A 21,733-nucleotide genomic window follows, 5' to 3' on the forward strand; every position below is an offset into this window, starting at 1 on the left:
ATCAAAAATGGTTCTTATGAATGCCTTCCTTCGAGCGGGAAAAAAAAATTCTAAACGGACCTCGATTTCAGCCGATTTCGGCCTGCGGAAATATATTTTTTACCATTCTGTATTCTGATTAGCCCTGGGCTTCTGTTTGTTGCACAGAGTGTGTGTTTTCGGGGCCTTGGAAAAATGGCCGTTTGTTTTCGGGGTAACGGACTGGCGGACAAATGGGCTTTTTTCGGTCCAATAGGACATTTTTCAGACTATTGGTATTTCAGAATAACAACGGGCCGTTCCCTTCTCAACACCCAATAATATACGACAAACACTACAACTTCAGCAACCAAATAAAGGACAACATATGGCTTGAGATCGCCCAGCAGCTGGGATACGATGAAGACGGTAATGTAGCTGATATGCACTTGCAAACGTTATGTTTGTCACGGAACGGGGCTAGCCACAACAGAATTTGGGTCCGGTTAGTTTATGTATTGTGTAGTTAACGTTAGCCCCTTAGACATTCTCTGTCTGGATAGTTTTTTGTTGAGTGGAGTGGACACGGCACTATTTAGAAGGAAACTCATTGAGCCTGAGAAACGAAACGGCTTATTCAAACACTGCAAATGTATTTTATTAGCTCGCCACACTTGCTGTTCTTCCTCAATAATGAAACTACTTCATTTTTATAGCTAACTGTCAAACCAACATGTGGTGAACTTGATTTGACTAATATTTAATATTTGGGCTTTGTCCAAGTTAGATATATTGTGTGAAAAAAGTCTCTTTTAAAAACATCCCATAAGATGTATTACTACAGTAATTACATTACATTACACATCAGAATTGTGGCCTAATACCCTTTGACCCAACATGCGCTGTGTAAATCAGCTTTTTGACATTTTGAATTACGTGTTTGGCTTCATTTCCTGTACATGCAGATGGCGTTAGCTCCTCCATACAGCGCTACAGGGCCCAGCCTGTTTACATTCTTCTAGCAGGAACACTGGGCTGCTGCCAACCATGAGCTTCACACGTGGAGTCCTACTGGTCGGACATATGGCTCTCTGTTGGAGTCGCTTTGTGCCCCAAAATGTCCAAAATTCACCTGCTTAACAAATGATTCCTGCTTTAACTGGATCCATATAAACAAAAATTGTACAAAACTGTACAGTACTTACTTATTTAACTAAAATGTACAATCATTTGTGCAGTAATTCAACTGTGCAATACTCTGGCATAAATACTACATTTATACTGTATATAGTATCCTTCTTCTCAGCATTTTGTATTTAGTTATTTACATGGTGGTTATATATCGTAAGTGTTTGATGCACGTATTTGTACATTTTACTTATAGTTCTCATTTCTTATTTTATGATTTATTTATATATCTCTACATATATTGTGTTATATATTGTAGCATTATGTATATAATTTACATTTGACATACTCTTTTATTTCTATTTTTCTTATATTTCTTTATGCTTTAAATATAAGAGCAACTGTAATGTCCTAATTCTAATTAAATCGTTTTAATCTTTAAACCATAATGCTTACGTAATGATAACGAAATAAAGGATTATCGTGGTCACAATGCGGTTTTGATATCACTGCTGGCTCAGGGAATTTTAATCTTGTTTGTCCTCTGTGTTTCAGGTAAATGAGTATCTGAAAGACGTGGTGGCTCAGGAGCAGAGGAAGAGGGAGACGCAGAGCGCCGAGCCTGCTGGAAGTCCTCGGGTGGGTGTTTTTTAATTTCCTTTCCCTTCCTCTCCCAGCTTTAACACTTCACTAACTACACAAGAACATACAGATGTCACCAGTTTGACGGACAGCTTCAAACAAGCTAAGTGAAATCCTTGGCGCCACTTAATGGATTTACCACAACATTCTGCTTTTGACTGACAGTCCTGTGTGTCACTTTAAAGGGATATTTCAGGTATTTTGAAGTAGGGTTGTATGAGGTTCGTATCCATAGTCAGTTTATTACCTACAGTAGATGAAGGTCGGCACGCCGCCAGCTTGGAGAAGCAGACAGGATTTACCGCTTGGAACCAAAGCATTGTACTGCTGTGGACGGGGCCGGCAGCAAAACGTATTTTAGCCACATAAAAGAAAGGACCACCTAAATAAAAAATCAATATCAGTTTAAGTGTACGCTATATTTAGAATGATTTCATCGCTTTACCTTGCCTTGAGACAGCCCTTTCCGATGGGAAACTAAAGCCCTTGTATCCATCTACGCTCTCGCCAAAGCCACCAGACTCCATTGAAAAAAAACAGTAATTATGGTTAGTTCGGATTCACCAAATTAACACAATAATACAAACAAATTTACCGAACGAGGCAGCGGTAGTCCAGCAACTCCCATGTTCTACGAGCTAAAATTAAATTATTGGTTGCTTTTGCGAGAGCATAGATAACAGCTTCAGTTCCCTGTTGAAACATAGACTCTATAGCTGTCTCACAGCAAGGTAAAGCGGTGAAAGTATTCTGAATATAGCATGCACTTAAACTGACATTGATGTTTTTAGCTGAGCCTTTCTTTTAGGTGTCTAAAACAGGTTTTGCTGCTGGCCCCATCCACAGCAGTACATTGCTTTGCTTCTGCGCGGTAACTCCTGTCTGCTTCTCCAAACTGGGGGCATGCTGACTGCCATCTACTGTAGGTAATACACTGACTATGGATAAGTACCTCATACAACCCCACTTCAAAACACCCCGACTATCCCTTTAATATCTGAGACCCGTTTCCTCGAGAGGATCTTAAGCCCTTAAAACCCAGCTATACATCGAAGAAAATCTCACTGGCATATGTCTGAGCTTTAGATGAAGCTCAGTCTGTATTTATTAAATGAGAAAGCGAGAGAATGCCAGGCTGCATCTTCAACATCATAACGAGTTTATCCACCCTGACGACTGTACAGGCTTCACGCACTTCATTTGTGCCTCAACCAGCAGATCAGGGCTCTCTGATCGCATTAGGCCGGCAGTCCTTTTAGTGCGAGGTCACCCATGTTCAGGGTCCTGCCCGCAGTCCAAATCTGTTATATAACTGACTCTAGTATCAGCAATGATTTCTAGTGTGTGTGTTTATCCATGCACGTTATGTGTCTGAGTAACTGGAGGAATCTGTGTTTGGATTCTGTAGTTTGACATCAAATCTTTCACTGATCCGCTGAATAACACACTGAGTTTAAATCTTACAAAATTCCACGTCAAAGCTTTTTTTCTCCACTTGTAAATTTCACAGTCAGGTCCATGTCTGTGTGTCAGTGCTACATTTGGTGTTATGGTCTGGCAGTGAGAGTCAGGGTTGGCATGGCAACCGCTACCCATCCTCCTGACACAGCAGAGTGATGATCAGAGAGGAGGGAGGAGAAGGTGATGTCACACTCATCCGTCATGCTTCTGCTTCTCACCTCTATATTATTTATTATGCACCATCAGTAGTTTTTCAGAAAGAAAAAGTGACCTTTGTGTGGTTTTTGAATGATGCATTGTTTTTTCTTGGCAAAGTTTCAGTTCAGTGCCCCCTGAAAGTCATGAACCCCCTCAACACGTACATTTCAGTTCACCAGCAGCGATTGAGTCTCCTCTCTCTTCTATTATTCATTTATTTTTCTACATTTCGATGTCGCTCTGTCCTTGATCTCTACTCCACTCCTCCACTCTCCACCTTCTCCTACTCAAACCCTTCCTCACCCCTACACCCCTTTAACAGTTGACAACTAATTGATTAATCGTTGCCCCTCTAGGTTATGCCTCCTTTTCCTATAGCTTCCTCTCTTACCGTTTATGTCAGGCAACACACTATGACACAACATCATCAGTGCGATGCTGCTGCTTTGTAGAAATGTTTAGAGAGTTAGAAAGTCTACCTAAGGGAAAATATTTAAACCCTGTCCCCTGTGTTTTAGCCTGCAGAGAGTTGAAATGGAGCACTGCAGTGTGTTTGTGTGTGTGTGTGTGTGTGTGTGTGTGTGTGTGTGTGTGGTTCCCGTCCCAGTCCTGGGGCTGCGCAGACCTCCACTCTGTTTGATGCTGATCCGACCAGTCAGTATGCAGACGCAGCACTGCATGTCTCAGCTATCCCACATGAACACACAGAAGTTGCATCAAAAATAAGTGAGCAATCATGTCATCATTAGATTTGTTATGCTTGTTGAAAAAGAAAAATGCTTTCCAAAACTGACTGTCAAAAGTTACAGCAGTCTTTTTACAGCGTAGTCACCCTGTCACTGACTGAGTGTCTCACATGTGGAGCCACGCCTGCTCATGATGTGAGTGTTAACACATCCATTTGTTTGGCCCCCAAGCCTGAGTTGGCCCTTCAGTGACATCGTCCCTAACCTCAGGGCGGCTCACGCAGTTTGGTGTGTTTGTGTGTTGTGTGTGTGTGTGTGTGTGTGTCCTCATCGTGATCGTCTCTCTCTTGCTTATGGCGACATTGTTCTGGTCTGAACTGTGATGTCATAGTCATTTAGATGATGAACTTCTACGCTTTCAGATTAATTAAAGTACTCTCAAATCAGTCCGTACGACTGCCTGCAGCTGCTGAACAGATTCTGCTTCTGTCTGTTTAAAGTTTAAATAAGTGTACTAATATCAGAAAGAACAGTGTTGTTCATTGCATATTGTGAAGTTTGAGCCAACTGAACACTTGATGTAATAATGAATCGTGTCAGTCCCATTCTAAAACCACTCTACGTGTTTGTTTACTGGACAGTTTTTGAACTTTAATTTGTGTCTAACTTAACGGTCTTGCTGCCTCAGACGGGAGACATTGCATAACAACTGCTTGCTGCGTTGGCAGACGAAGGCAGACGAAGGCAGACGAAGGCAGACGAAGGCAGGCACAGTCAGCGTCTTTCTTGGCTATTTGAATGTAATGATTTCGCCTCCATCCTAGTATTTTTTTTTTTATGTGTATCAGTTATAAAACTGCTACTATGAGCATAATTTCTACTGGGTGGTCATAAAACCACCAGATTGTTCTCTGGCTCTGTCTGTCCCTCCTCTGCCTCTGCAATCAGAACAAAATTATATATTTCTTCCGTTGCCAAACTAACTATACGCTGCTGTATTTTCTGAGAATTCATTTTATTTAGAGCTGGGCAACATGATGATATATATCGTCAAAACGCTATAAAAATGTCTTTCACATACATTTTTCTGTATCGTTTCTATCGCGATATAAGATGGGTCTATATTTATTTATTTATTTATATCTCTATAATTTCACTTAGAACTGTTGTGATAATTTTGCACTCAGAAAATATTCTCTTACTCTCTTCTTTCATTTGTCAAATATTTAATTCACACAGGAGTATACAAAAGGCGGTTATTTCATATAGACTATTTATTTATTGAAGTATCAGAAAACATGCTATATCATGATACATATCGTTATCGAGATATGAAATTACCTTTATCGTAATAGAAGATTTTTGCCATATCGCCCAGCCCTAATTTTAATCCCTTTTCATTCAGACCAAACTAAGCCTAAGCACCCATGTCCTAATCGTGCACCACCCGACATATTTACATGGCATGACAGAACAACAGAAAGCAAAGTAACTCAAACTGCACGAATATGCAAAAAATAATGCACTCCTGTATTTTTTGCTGATGTCTAGACGCTCCATCTACCCTCCCTCTATCCCTCCATCACTCCCCAACTCCCCAGACCTCCCCCCTTTCTGTCTTTGCAGTATGACTACGCAGTGTGAGTCACGCAGGCAGGCAGCCTCTGTCTCAGAGACGCATCGTACCCGAGGACAAGACTGTACAGATCACCGGGGCAACAGTGTTTTTATTCTAACCTACTGTATTGTACCCAGGGGTGAGAGTGGGTGGAGGGTAGGAGGGGGGTGTGATGGGTGGGGGACTGCAGAGGCAACATCAGGACAGAGAAGAGAGGACTAATCCTTTTAAGTTGCAAAAGCTGAGCTCAGCCGGACATGTCTGGCTTCAGAGGATGAACTTTGATGGGAAGAGATGTTACAGGATGATTGAAGTGCAGATGGATGCGCTGCATGTGTGTATACAGGAGTATAATATGAATGTGTGGGTGTGTGTGCTCTTCTGTAAGGAGATGATGGATGAAGTCCTTACCTCTCCCCAGGGGTTTGATTGGTGGTGATAACGGAGTTTAAACTCTGTTTGACCCTGCTTAGCCCACAGTCTTAGATCAACACTTTAGATGCACAGTCTTCATCTCCTCCGACTTATTCTCAAACTAACTGGGGCACCAAGGTTGTCGAGTCGTGTATTCAGAATACCCCATCAATGAAAGTTCAGGTTGAAAACCTCTTAATAGGCCATTTGTGGGCATTAGTAGCCATTTGCGTCAACAGAACCACCCCAAACTTACCTCCAGCTCACTCATTGTTACTCTCACTGGATAATGAATAATGAATAAATATGCTGAAAGATCTTTCCTAAGCAAAAAAAAAAGTAGGATTGGAATAAAAATACAAATAGAAAATCATCATTTTTTATAAGTATCTGTTGAGCTGTTATCATAAATCTGTTTGTTTGACTAATCCTGTTTCTAGTTTAAATATTAATCCTGTATTAATATCCATTAGTATATGTACTATAAATAGTATATTAAAGTAATGTGACTTAAACAGGTAAAACAAGATACCTAATACATTGTAAGTGACTTACAGACACCATGTGACATAGAATATAGATTTAACACGATGAACAGTATGAACAGGGAAGGAAAATGTATATAATTATGACAAAAAACGACAAAAATATATGTTAAAATGCACGGCATAATAATGAAAGAAGCTCGCATACACTTCAAGAGAGCAATACAGGACAAAGGGCATGTATGTTTGATCATGGATCATTTCTGCAGTCCACTATAAGCTTATATGTCAATGCCTTTTTTTAATTTCATGACAGGAAAGCATTTTTGCAATTAGAAACATTAAGATGGTTTCCAACCTTTAGCAGATCTATATTTTTCTTTCCTGCAACACACCAAGAGAGTCACATTCACACCGTGGTATCAGCTTCAAAGGCAGTCCATTCACTGGTAAATAGATAAAAGTGATTAACTAACATGTTGTTTATTAGATTACATCACGTGTGTTCCTCTGACGACATCAGATCTCTCTTGTTGACTAAAATTACCATTCAGAGAGCTGTGACGTTAATCAAATCAGGGAAATCCAAGAAAGCTACAACTGATCTTTTCATCCCTTTGCTGTCTCTATTTTTCATTTTGGGAGTTTCAGTACAAAGCGGCTGTATTTTCTCACGAGTCGCGGCTCGTCTTTTGAAGTTGAGCACTTGCCAGCCATTTTGAGTGGCACTCACATTTGGTTCTTTGATGCTTCTAGGTAGTGTGGGAATTAACCGAGGCAAGCCTCTCCTCTTTTGGAGTCAGTTTACATTGTCAGTGGATAGCTGACAGTTTACATTTTTGCAGTGGGATTATTTTAGCTACTGTGGGTGTTCAGCTGATGCTCTTCTCTTTAGTGGCTAAAAGATACATTTCCTGATTTTGTTGGTGTCATGCAGGTGGCCCTTAATAAAAAAAAGATGCATCTCAGCAATTTAAACTACAACAGTTCACATTTATGTTTCAACATATCAGGGATTGTATCTCAATGATGGGCAAAGTCTGGCGAAAATAGATATCTGATATGGGTCTCGTGCTAGCTGTAGCAAATTGGCTCGATAGCGCCCCCGAACAATTTTCAAAGTCGAAGCCCCCTCCTTTAAAATTCACGTAAATGGATGATATTTGGTAGGCATATTTATCATGTCCAGGTGTACAAATAAGCCTCTTGGAGGTATTCCCTAAACCCAACAGGAAGTCAGCCATTTCAAATTAACTGTGCAATATTATGGTGATTTTGGCCATTTCCAGGCCCCTGTACTTTAACAAACTCCTAGAGATTTAACCAGGCCAAATTCAAATTTGGACAGTACAATCTTAAAGGTACAGTGTGTAGGATTTGTCGGCATCTAGATTGCATCCAACTGAGTCACTCCCCCCGCTTCCAAGACTGCGGTAACGTTAGCCGCCGAGTGCAAAACCGTTGTAACACCGTTGGCCTCGCTCAGAGGCCATCCTTACCATAACAATAATACTTTAGGAGCAACGGAAGTCAGACGGCGGCTGGCGGTACCACGGTTTTGCGCTCTGCGGCTCACGTTACTGCAGTTTCGGAGAACTACGGGGACCTTCAGGCTCCCGCTAGAGCCAGTGTTCAGTTCCTTTTAGGCCTTTGCGATGAAAAGTTATGTGCAATTATTACATGCAGGTCTAATGATCCAATTTCTTGTCACACGTTTGTTTCATATGGGGTTTGAAATGTTTCTTCTCTTATTGTTCACTATTCAGTTGCAGTGCCATTTCATGTGAGAGACATTGTGAAGTAACCTTTATGTGGTTTGGCCATAACTAAGCTCTTTTTCTGTAGATGTATGAGCAGCAAAAGCCTAAGATACACACTCAACACCTCAATACACTTAACACAATTTCAGGGTTATTCGTGTTGTGTAGGCTGCTTTTCTCCATAACACACAGGTGTTCTTCCTTTGATCTCACTGCTGTCATGTCTTTCCTTGTATTACTAATCGCATTACTCACTAATCTCACTAACAGGTATTTCTTTGTTGTTGTCTTTTTTTCTGTCGCTGTGCTGCTGCAGTCTCCAACCAAGTGGTACATGAAGCTTGTGCCCGTAAGTCAACCTATCATTGCTATGCTCTGTCGTTTATGTCTCCATAGTGACCGTCTCTGCTCCCTCATGCCTCTCTCTGTCTTGATTGCCATCATTTTATCACATGTGTGCACATCAACCTGTGACGTCTTGACTGTTACATAAACACAGCTTTTCACTCTCTTCCCCTGTTTGATTAACAAGTGCTCCCTTGTGCTGCACCCATGTGATTTACTATACAGTCAAACAACGAAAAGAAAAAAACGAATTATTTTCTTTATTATTTGCCATTAAGAGAAAGCAGTAGAGTGTGAATTACATTATAAATCAGTTCTCCTTTGTTCTCTACAGTCTCTATTAAAGGGTAACTTTGGTATTTCAACCCTATTTTCCCATTTTTTTGTGTCAAAGTGACTAATGGGACAAGAATTTTTGCAATTGGTCCAGTATTGAGAGAAAACAATGTAACTGGCACCTGTAAAACAAGGTCAATGTAACATTACGTTCACTAAAAGGGCCCTTTTTTTGCCACTGACAGGCTCAGTTTGTCATTATAAGTGTCTGACAACATTATGGAAAGGACGCTACAGAGAATTAAAATGTTTTCTTTACCTTTCGCTTGATCCGATCCGTTTGTTATTGTGTCCAAGTCCCGCTCAAGAAGTCTTGTTGTGAAATCTGTCTGTATATCGAATAAATACTGGCGGCCATCGAATTCAAAGACCTCATCCACATTGTTTAAGTCATCTAAATATTCAGCCATGACATTTAAAATCTCAAATTCAAAGACCTCATCCACATTGTCTAAATCATCTAAATATTCAGCCGTGACATTTCAAATCTTTTAGATAACACTAAGCGACGCTTTCTGTACTCCAACACAACAAACTCTGCCTGGCTGGCACTTGCGTTTCCACCAAGAGTGTAATTCTCTATTCCACTGTTGTCTTCTGGGCAAAACGTCACCTCGCCAGATTTCAGAACGAGACTTCTCCTTGAGCCAGATTCTCTCTATGATGTCAAATGCTTATAATAACAATAAGAGCCTGTCACGGCAAAAACAAGCACTTTTAGTGGACATAAATGACGGTACCAGCTCACCCCAGTAGCACCATATTACAGCCTGTGAGCAGCAGCCGTCTACAGCACTCTCCCTCAATACTGGACCCATTTCAGAAATTGTCCTCATTAGTCAGTTAGACACAAAAACATGGGAAAATAAGGACCAGCTTGAAAAATACCAAAGTTACCCTTTAACTGCAGTTAAGTGTAAGTAATCCAAAATATACAGACATTAAGAAGATGTGTATTTGAACTCAGATTCTTTAACATACTTCCTTGTATTTGCTAATATGAAATATCCTTCTCAGAGGAATCACTGAAGAAGTCCCAAGGGATTAGTCCAAAAAATATATTAATTTTGTGGGAATTTCATTTCAGAGATGGATATCTGGGAGTATTTGGCATGACATTGTTTCAGAGTCTCTGTGCCAGCTCTCGCTGTAGACCCTGCACACACAAAAACACTGGCACATTTTTTCATTTAGAGTGCTGTTTATAAATCAGTATGTAAGTTGGATTTGAAATCGCTACTGCGCACATTCATCTCTCAAGGCTCACTCACTCCTTAGCTACTTCCATCATCAGCTCCGGAAAAACAAACAGATTTACTAGCCCGGTGTGGCATTTTACTTGCCTCTGACGAGCGGGAAAGCCTTATTTTTGAGCCCTGCATGTACTTTAGATAATAATGAGATGTTATTATACCATTAGGACTAACAAAGATAACATCTCAAAAAATAATCAGTGAGTCGCGTCAGTTGTGTTTGTGCAGAACTCATATTTCCCACAGTGGGTTTGGAGTGTTTCCTCTCATCATTTTACTACACTCACTGTAACCATTCAATTACCTTCGTACATGAGTAAATCTAATGAATGTGTTCTAAAGTGTTTGTTGCTGCTTTAAAGAGACAGTAAAGATACAGCTGTTATGATGGTTGCACTATTATATATGACAGATTTTGCAGCTGTAATTAATGATTGACAAAAGAAACAATCTGGCCCAATAGGTAGTGTAGATGTAGGCAGGTTATTGTTGCAGATTGCAGTTTGGTTTATAGGTTATTTATTTTATGTCATGCAGGCTCGCTACAGGAAGGAGCAGGCCTCCACCCAGCTGGTCCCCTGGATCCCCCCAGTGGACAACCTGCTGAAAGACAGCACGGACGGCTCGGCCCTGGGTGCTCTGCTGCACTTCTACTGCCCTCAGCTGCTGTCACTAGACGGTAAGGAGCTCACAGTTAGTTAGTGTAGGCTGAAGTAAGAGTTATGTGTGTTGGCTTGGGACACGACATCCCGCAACGTAAAACAAGGTATAATTTATCAGCAAGAGTTTCAGAGCTCTGTTGACCAAAACAAATAAAAAAGCTGAATGTTTCCAACTTTTAAAAAGTGTTTCTGGCCCTTAAACTGTTTCTGACCATCGAAACCAAAATGGTAAACATCTGTTTTCAGAGCACATTTCATTGTACATGCTAAAAAAAGCTCCTTTTTTTTAACTAAAAAAGCAAATAACTGAGCTCTGAGCGCAGTGTATACATTGTTTTTATTCCTCAGAAATCTTCAGCGTGGAAAACAAAATCAAAAAAGATTTTTTGATTTTATTTTCAAAAGCCAATGCGTACTTTTCCTATCCTAATTATTCATTTTCAGTTTCCTTTTTTTCTCGACTTACTTTATCTGTTACTATTAAGGTGTATTGTAGATATTTTCTCTGTATTGCTGTTTATAATTTTAATTGTATATATCCATAATTTAGTGTTTGTTTTTTTGTGTGAGCAGATGAATGTGTTGTGACCATCCTTTCCCTATACAGCTACTGTTTTATTCATTATTGACAATCAATAAAAAGACATTTACAAGAAAGAAAAAAAGTGGGGCAAGTGTTTGGGGAAAGATTTGTGTAATTCAGTCCCCTGCCCCTGAATGGTTAATTCAATAGGTCAAAGATCAGTCACAAACAAAAGATGCAACATAATCACATCACTTTGCTAATGAAGCCCAACAAACACACAATACATATCCACACACACAGGCATTCAATTGAACTGGGACAAAAGATATATCACTCAACACTGTTTACTCCACACAGCTCCGCCCACAGATTGATGACATGCTCATGATTGGTCATTGGGCTTCAACACCTCAGCAGTTCCTTACTAAAAGATTCTCAACATTGTACTTAACACACTGCATCTCTGATCTTAAACATAACCATCAGTCCACTGAAAACCGCCGCGGTGCGTGTGCTATAACCCCTTTAATCATCAAATTCATACTGACGTCACACTGACAGCTGATGGCTCCCTCTGCCCTCCCAGATGTCTGTCTGAAGGAGAACATGACGCTGGCTGACCGGCTATACAACCTGCAGCTCATACAGGACTTCTGCAAAGACAACCTGAACAACTGCTGCCACTTCAGCCTGGAGGACATGCTCTACGCCTCCTCCACCGTCAAGGTACGGCTCAAAACCTGGCGGCATCCAACGCCAAGGTTTTATTTCTAAAACGAGAGATTGCTTTGGGCTTGCTCAGTTTTGTCAGTAAGTTACTGTAAGCCTTTGACTAACAAAATGATAAGACTTGTACAAGCTGGAGTTATTTAGCGAGTAACAGTTATTTTGTTTTTCAAAAATGAACAGAAATTTACTTGGCTAGTTGTTTTTTAGAAATTGGTCTTTTAAATTGAGCTTAATGAGCATTTTTAGGGCTCCCTCTTTGTCGATTAGTCAACTAATCGGTCGTTTTGGTCTTAGTCGCCTAAGATTTCTTCAGTTGATTAGTCATTTTTTATGCTTTTGTCATGCTGAATGACTTATTTTCAAGAAACTTATGAGCACATCTTTTGAAAACACAAGATTTAAAGTGGTGCTTTTGTGTGATTCTTTGTGGAGAAACATGGAACAAAATCGTATGAGTGTTAGTCGACTAAGAAGCTCTTTGGTTGAGGACAAAGACGTTCAGTTCTTTCTAGTAAAATATATGCTACATGTCATCGCTGCTTGTATTTTGATACCGATCCTGTTCGATTGGCATCCAAAAGCTTCTCTCTGCAAACCAACTCTCCACTCTGAAATTGCTTTTACAGTTAGTGTGTAATCGCCGTTACAGTCTCGGAGAAATATCTGCCAGGATTTAAACTGCTCAACTACCGACTTGTTGAAACTGAGCTTTTAAAACATGCCAAATGTGCGTGCCAGCAGGAAGAAGAAATGCCAATTGAAGTTAGTAGAAAAACCACCATCTGAAAAAAGTCTTATGAAATGTCTGTTAACATAAAATTCAAGCAAGTGGCGGTTCTTTTAAGTTAGAAAACAAAACTTAATGTCTGGTCTTAGTTGGCACATTTACAGATTTACAGACAAATGAAAGTATCGAGTTACACTTAAGTTAATGATGGTTTTCATAAACGGATACAAATCCCGTATTTCATTCATGAGTTCTTTGACAAAACTGATTAGAAAAGCGTATGCTGCAGTATCCAGTGAGAGAGGCGAAATGAAACAGGAGAAATGAGCGGCTCTGTGGTGAGTCATGCTGTGGAAAAACCATTCAATCCAAACTCTCTGTCTTTACCAGCCACAAGCGGTAAAGGAGTGCTGCATTCGTCTGCATGTGTTCTTTTCATTCTTTCCTCACATACTCTCTCCTTGTCTTTCTTTATTATTGAATTTCCTTTCCTTTTTCTTTCTTACCTAATTTCCCTCTCTAAACATTCTTGCCCTGTCTTTCCTTCATTTTCTTTTTGTTCCTTGTGTTTCATTCAGACTTTCTGTGATTTTCCTAATTGCCTCCTGTCATAATTTCTCTCTCTGTTTTCTGGCCTTTCTTAATCAGTCAATGTCTCTTTCTCTCTCTCTCTCTCTCTCTCTCTCTCTCTCTCTCGCGCTCTCTCTCTCTCTCTCTCTCTCTGTCTCTCTCTTACTCACAGCTCATTTGATACATCCTCCAGTCCTCTGTTCACTCTGACACCTCTCTTCTAATACAAGTGTCATCTGCTATTGTGAGATTATTGATTGTAATTACTTGGTATATAAATGACAGAGGTGGGAATCACCAGAGGCCCCACGATACGATATTATCACGATACTTAAGTCACAATAAGATCTTATTGCGATTTTAAACATTTGATATGCTGAATATTGCGATGAGATATTTTGCGATTTATTACCATTTTTCAACTGCAAATGATGCCGTTTTTCAACATATGACAAAGATACAGTTTTCACTCCGTTCATCTCAGAGTTTTCATTCACATATCTTGAGGTCAGAGGTCAAGGGACCTCTTTGAAAATGGCCATACCAGTTTTTCCTCGCCAACATTAAGTGTATATTTGGGGTGTTATTTAGCATTCCTCCCAACAAGCTAACATGACATGATAACATGGTTGGTACCAATTGATTCTTTAGGTTTTCTAGTTTCACATGATACCAGTATGTTTACTCTAGCTTTAAGACGGAGTCCGCTATAACCTCTGAAAGACAGAATAGTGGCCTGACCCATCGTCTGGTCATCAGATTGTTAAGAGTTCAATAGTTTTTATAATAAAAGATCGATACTTGACGTCTGTGTATCGATACAATATTGCAACGCAAAATGTCGTGATACTATGCCGATTTTTTCCTCCTCCCTTAATAAATAATAAACGTGATGAGTGCGCCTGTCATAGAAACAGCTTGGGCAGCTGTATTCTGCCCTACTTTTCTTTCTTCTACAATAAAAAAAAAACTTATATAGGTCACCTGAGATCAACCAAAAGTCTGGTAAAAATACCCAAAGGTAAAAGCTTTTCTGTTTTCAATATAACAGGCAGAGATGACAAAATGCAGGATTACTGTCCAGCTCAAAACAGGAACAAGTAATACCTAATAATGCTTTTTTTCTAGTTCTGCTCTTTAATGTAGTTTGAGCTTCATGTTGTTTTACTTGGTCAGGGCCACTATTGGTTGTTAACAACTCTTATTCTAGTCCTTTTTCTTACTCAAAACCAGCGCTGTAGGATTTATGGGAAACGAGAGAAACACATGCTACGTTTCTGCATTGTGTGGGCGTACATGACTAATATTATATTTACGTAAAAGGTTTGTGTTGGCTCTAAAAATATAATTCTAGTTGTGTTCTTAAATGTATTTTTGTCATCAGAAAACCTTTTCATCAAACAGCCACATGTCCCACAACGCCCCAAAACAGCAACTCTCACTACTCAGCCACACAAAAGACACAATTTGTCTGGTGGTTTGGTGTAACTTTCCATCCACGCTGTGTTTGTGTTTTTCCCTGATGCGTCCATCTCAGTGAGAGCCGCTGCATAAGCAGTAAAATGTGTCTGGATGACTTTGACTGTGCCTCACATTCTCACGTCCTCTGGCGGAGAGCTGTTGTTCTCAGCAGCACAGACTGAACACATGCAGGTCAGTGAAGGGACAAACATCGGTAGTCTAAACTGACTAAACATCAGCTCTCAAGCCTCATTAAGCTCAGAAACATGCTCTTCACAGTGCCGTTATAGCTATGTTTCCATCCTGCTGTTGAGAACATTTTACACACAATGAATTAAATTAGAACTGCAACGAGTTGTCAACTATTACATTAATCGCCACTATATTGATAATTGATTAATCGGTTTGAGTTTTTAAGGGGAAAAAAGTCTAAATTCTCTGATTCCAGCTTCTTAAATGTGAATATTTCCTGGTTTCTTTACTCCGCTATGACAGTAAACTGAATATCTTTGAGTTGTGGACAAAACAAAGACTTTTGAGGACGTCATCTTGGGCTTTGAGAAACACTGGTTGTCAGTTTTCACAATTTTCGGACATTTTATAGACCAAACAACTAATCGATTAACCGAAAAAATAATCAACAGATTAATCGACAATGAAAATAATCAGTAGTTTCAGCCCTAGATTAAATATATCAGGCACCTGAGTTGAATTGCTTACATGGACTTTCTCGACACTGATAAAAGACTTTTGTAATAGTAATGGAAATAAAATTGTAATATATAAATGGCATTGTTTTCTGTTATTGCACCTGAAGGTAAAAAAAAGTAGAATAATTTCACTTAATTCTGTTATGAAACACACCTGGAGTGCATTATAAAAATATATATGAAATATTATAAATCAGGGATAGAGCACTGGTGAGGTGGAAACAGTAGCATGGCTGCACTCCAAGCTGCTCAAACGCATCGACTTAAACACACAGCATCAAAAAAAAAAAACTAATTGATTCGTGTTAACCAGTAGCAGTATTTTGCTGACACTGATTTCATGAGGGGTATAAAAACATCCCAGCAGGGCAGAGCTATTGCCTGAGAGCAGCCAGAACTGCATACAGAACCAGTTAGATTCAGTAACCTTGACCCAGTTTCCAGGCCGTCACACCCTCAGTAGCTGTACATCGTGGCCCATCATACTAATGGAGACCTTATTATAGAGACTGAGCCGAGACATTTAGCGGGGAGGGGAAGTGAGAGAGGTGTTGATGTGGAAGGAAATGGAAACAGAAGAGGAGAGACGAGGAGGAGCGATAACACACCAGTTTGAAACGGTGAGAGAGGAGACTGAGGGGAGGGGGGGATGAGAGAGAAAGAGGGACAGAAGCATCTTTTAGGAGAGACGAGGATGTGTATTTTGCTTATTTTCAGGTACGCATACTTGTATTTTGGGTATACATGCTTTAATGTGGCTTTGTTTGAGGGCGTGCCAAACTAGCCACTAGCAGGTGTTATGAATATGTGTTACTTGGTGACATCATCATGTTACAGAAGAAAAGGCAGGTCTTTCAGGCAGTTCAAGAGCAGTGTTTCTGGACTTTGGGCTTTGTGACTTGTAACTGCGGACCCTTTACATGCACAAAAAATTATATAACACACTAAAGGAAAGGGGAAAAGCACAAAAACATAATTGCTCCTCTTTAATTTATTGTCTTTTTTAATGCCTACAAGTTCTAGAGCCTACGATGACACATTCAAATGTGTCAACAGTGTGTCAATGTGTCAAAACAGTCTAAAAACAAATATATTCAGATTATCATAACAAGGAAAAGCAACAGATCCTCACATTTGAGAAACAGGAACAAGGGAATGTTTGCCGTTTTTCTTTGAAAAATAACTGAAATGATCGATTGATTATTAAAATAGCTGCCAATTATTTTTTTGTAATCAACTAATCGACAAATAGACTGATTGTTTCGTCTCTAGTGCTAATACATAAGCTGTTAAATGCCAAGTTAAACACAAGTAAATCTAAATGAGGTCATAGATTCACCCGCTTTTACTGTTATCAGGCCATTAAATGTGCGTCATCAGTTGCTATAAGCACCATAGATGTGGGTCAGTAGGGGCCTACTACGTTGTAAAATTAAAGCAAAACCCATTCTAACACGTATTAAAACTGTGTCCCATTCATCGCCCCCGACCTCCACCCCATATGGAGTTTAACGCTGTCTATACTACAGCGCCTGACTTCCACTTCTGCTCCTGTCACTGACGTCTTCTTTTTTTACCTTCTTTTGGTGATCAACCATTTGAATGTGTGTTAGAACCTAATATTGGGTGTAGCAGGGCCATTCTGACCCATATCTATGAGGCTTATACCTACTGATAACGCACATTTATACATTTGACTGCTTGGCTGAGCAGCATTAACATGGTGGACATCAAGACACAGTAATAGAAAGAAGACAGACATGAGGGCTAGACCGTAGCTGGTGTGGGTTAGACACTTTAATAGATATCATCAGTCATCCAGAGGAATCAGATATGTGCAGAAATTAGTTATTGAGCGTGAAGTCTCACAGCCTGAACATTTGACGACGGCGTGAGAGTGTCTTCACACATATACACACACCAGTCTGTGTGGCATCTCCGTGTCAGATTCCACGTGCGTTTAAGGGTCTGTTACCTTTCCTCTCGAGGTACCACAACACTCGGGATGAAAGTCTATATAAAACACAACATTGTGTATGTTTGGTGAAAACGGGATCAGTCCACATGTATTCAATATATCTCTATAAAGACACAATAGACCAGCCTTCAGCACCCAACCCCCCCAAAGCCATAGATGCACACAATACTCAGGGCTACTCTTTCCTAATGGACACTAGGTTAGTAAATCACGCCAACCCACTCCCATTTACTGGCTCTTCATTTAATTAATTCGCAGCCCATCTAAATTACCATCTGTGGATCCAAGAAGGAAAAATGAAATTCACCAGCTTTGGGATTTTGCCAGCGTTTGCTTCTTCTTCTTTACCAGGAGGTTTGTAGCAGCAGACGTGCTGAGGTTTGCCCTGAGGAAGGCAATTAACACACTTAGTGTAATTCATAAGCTGCCTCTCCAACGCCGCTTTACGGTTGTGGATCATCTACAGCAATGAAGAACACCTTATATGTTCCACTGTAAGGTGGATTCTCTGTCATCTAATGACTCAAATGCAACATAAAACAGTATCTATGAATCATCAGAGTGATTTGTAGTGAGTGTTGCACTGGGATGAGCCTCAGTTCGTAGATTACCAGCAGATAAAGCGTGCAAGGATCGTGTGACATTCAAGTGATGATTGTTGAGTCCAGTGTCGTAATATCCTCCCTCTTTTATTTTTTATTTTATTATTATATTGTCATGCATAAATAAAATAAATAAATAATAATAAAACTAAAATAATACTAACTGTGCTTGATTTGAGTATATGTTCGTAATTTTGGTTTTAACAATATATCTTTCGACCGTTTTTCTTCAAATCTAGCAAGTAACTTTTTTCTAATTGTGTTCATTAATGCTACATGATAAATTATTACTATACACATATTTTGGTTTCAGCTTCCTCAAAAATAGCATGAAGTTCTTTAGCCCATGGAGAATTTCCTTCGGGATCAATAAAGTTACTATCTATTATGTGATTGACTCCAAAGAAACACCTTCTTATTGATCTTGTGTTCTGACATGGCATGGAAGTTAATTCTCCTGTAGATTGTTTTTCTTCTTTTAGAAAGGTTTTTTCTGCGGGCGACCGAGGGCAGGCTGATAAAGTTGGCGGTAAATCAAGCGAGTGGGTTTTTCCAAATTGAGTCTCTCTGTCTGGCTGCAGGACCTAGATCCTTTAATCAACCCTCTGGCCTAATGGTTGATGACATTAATGCCCCCTGAACACTGTCTAAGCTTGGTGTCTTGCTGAGTTGGATCATTTGTAGTCTGTTTATGTGCATTTTGTATGCATGCAAACCCCCTATGCATTGGCAGTGCGTTTAAATGTTACACCGTTTATGTGTGCATGTGTATAGTACATGCAGGCTGTGCCCATCCCTGTACACTGGATTAGCTCCCTCCACCCCGACCTCTCTTCTCGTAATCACCAATCAGGTTCTGTTTTCATCCTGAGGGCGACACACTCTGACATTCAAATCTCCAAACAAGATAGATTTGGCAACACTTGCAGACTTGGCAGAGGTAGCGATGCCAGTCAACGGGGAGATAGGCGTAGTGGTGGTTGGTTGTGTGTGTGTGAGTGCTGACTGGTGGTACTAAGCAATAACACTCACACCTGGTGTGTCAGTAGTAGTCAGACGGGCAGATGGGAAGTCAGGTTGGGCTTTTGCCACCAGTCTCAGCAGGGAGGACGATAGATCTGCTTCTTCCTCTATTTCTTCCTTTTTTTCTTTCTTGCTCTTTCTTCTGTTCGTCTTCCCCCATTGAGGAATGCTTCACATGCTGAACACAACTAAAGGTAACCTGCACTTTGGCATTTGACTAGCTGTTTGTTAGTAATTCTATGCCTAACAGTTATTTAACACAAGTTAGTTAATAGAGTTATAAAAAGGGCACGTGTAACTCAAAACATAGGTGGAAAAAGATGGAAAAATGGAAATCTTTTATTGACTGATTGATGATAACTCTAGCTGTAGTAAATAAGCAGCTGTTCAGTTTGCACATAAAGATGATAATTCAATATTTTTCTGCTTTACTTTAATTACTTTGCTAACTACAGCTTCTCACACCTCGGTTTTTGTCATAGCGACACACCTTTTCACACATTTCCAGCTCTGCTTTCTAGCATGTGATCAAACAAAAAGGAGTTAAAAAAAACCCTGCTAAAATGCTGCAGTAACACCCAGGGGAGAGCACCGCTACTGGTGTTAATTGCCTCTGCCTCTCCTGGTGGGCTTTGGGCTGCAGTTGAGGGGCCGTAAGGGGTGTATGTGTGATGTGTGTGTGCTTGGTAGAGTGAAATGTTGCTGATGAGGTAAATCAGGTATCTTTAGAGCTGAGCCATGCAGCATTGTCTTTGTCTGGAGACCACGGACTGAGGGCGGGGAGTGGAGGGGAGGGGAGGGGGCGTGTTTCCTCAAGGTCGTCCTCGCTTCGCTGCACTCGTTTTGCATATCGTGTGTGCACATTTGTAAGTGCCGGCATGTTCACTGCAAAAAGACGCCCAAGTTTGGCACGATAATTTATTAAATATTGATTCTTGAAAGATGTGTAAATGGAAAAAAAAATCTGCCAGAGCTGGACTCAGTTTTCAATGCAAAATGACTTGTTTTTGATTTGAGGAATTTGACTTGTTTTTGCTTTGTTTCACTCATGATGGCACAAATCTTGAGTGTTTTGACTGAATACGAGACTGAATGGATTTTTCTACGGTGTTGACAATGAGACCAACAAAAAAATCTGGTTGAACCAAGTGTTTTTTTTTTAGTAATGTCTGTTGAAGGCTACATATTTGACCTCTGTTGTACAGTGGAGCTGTAGTGTAATGGTCTTTTACAGTGCACATATTTCCTAAGGAGAAAAAAAGACAGTGGGTTTGGGAAAGTAGTATACTGAGGTAAACGACTTTGTAAGATGGATATTTTTGCAGTGCAGTGTCCTCAAGCAGTTTGACCTCCCACTGTATGTTGACCTGATTCAGACATGGACACAGCCAGACACAGCAGAGGGCAAAGATCCCTCCAACATTTCTTACCCGATCCAGTTCAGGTTGGCTTGTGGATCACACGCTGGTGGATCGCACACTGGTGACTGAGAACAGAAAAAAAAAAGCTGACCTCTTTTTTACAAATTAGGTTAATGCTTTAATCACTCCTCTCCACTAGCACAGGTACTGTTGACGTTAAGATAAGGTTATCGAGCATGGGAAAAGCCATGATGTTGGTTACTATTAGCTAACATAAACTCTTACAGTGTGAAAAGTCTGACTCTTAATAAGTCAGGAAAAGGCATTTCTTTATTTTACTGAAATTTCACAGATTTCTGGAAAATGCTTTGCTGAAAAGGATGATTAAATATAGATCCCTCGTGTAGGTTGAACTATGAAGCATCCTTCCCTTAAGAGGATACTCTGTGAAATGGAGCAAGATTGGTGAATTATTTATATGCAGACTGGAAGATGCGAGTAATACGTAATCATCGACTCAGGTTCTCTGTACGGGTTAACAGAGACACCTGCTGGAGAAAGAGGTACAATGCAGTTGGTTTTGGTGGTGGTTTGGTGTAATTGGTATAATGTGGATAGTATGGCAACAGGACACACACAGAAATTTGTTCAGTGTAACAGACATTGTGTTGAGTGATTAAATGTTACCTCATGATTTTAATGTTTTAATATCTTCCCAGAATAACTACCTGGTGTTCATGGCAGAACTGTTCGGGTGGTTCGAGGTGGTCAAGCCGTCTTTTGTGAAACCAAGACTGCTGGAGGAAGAAGTAGGAAGTAGTGGTAAGTGTTAGAAGTAATGGTAAACGTAGAGGTAAAGCAGGGTAATTAGGGGGAGGTAAAAAATAAAAGTATTACTTTGCTATACATTGTGAAGCCACAGTTTGATCAGTTGACCCTGTTGTGTCGCCTCAGAGCCCTCATCCTTGTTGAAGAATATTTCAGCCATCCCCATCTCCAAGGTAACCAAGAGGAGCTTCATGGAAAGACCCCCAAGTCCTGAAAGACCGAGGTATGCTGGTCCAAATGATGGTATTCAATGTGAAACTCTGTAACGTAAA

General features: G+C 40.1%; 1 protein-coding gene across 4 annotated transcripts in view; it reads left to right on the plus strand.

The window, feature by feature from the left end:
* The window catches only part of camsap2a (calmodulin regulated spectrin-associated protein family, member 2a), a 59,995-nt gene that overhangs the window by 27,353 nt on the left and 10,909 nt on the right, over positions 1–21,733 (plus strand). For 2 of the 4 annotated variants that reach the window (XM_074634582.1, XM_074634583.1), the window contains exons 4-9: positions 1,642–1,725; positions 8,667–8,699; positions 10,822–10,963; positions 12,059–12,198; positions 21,353–21,455; positions 21,588–21,684. In XM_074634582.1, coding sequence (XP_074490683.1) covers positions 1,642–1,725; positions 8,667–8,699; positions 10,822–10,963; positions 12,059–12,198; positions 21,353–21,455; positions 21,588–21,684 — 599 coding nt within the window. The remainder of the gene's footprint in view (positions 1–1,641; positions 1,726–8,666; positions 8,700–10,821; positions 10,964–12,058; positions 12,199–21,352; positions 21,456–21,587; positions 21,685–21,733) is intronic. The other 2 variants (XM_074634584.1, XM_074634586.1) reach the window with 1 other exon arrangement.

This window comes from Sebastes fasciatus, chromosome 5 (assembly GCF_043250625.1).
Source record: "Sebastes fasciatus isolate fSebFas1 chromosome 5, fSebFas1.pri, whole genome shotgun sequence".
Taxonomy (NCBI): Eukaryota; Metazoa; Chordata; class Actinopteri; order Perciformes; family Sebastidae; genus Sebastes; species Sebastes fasciatus.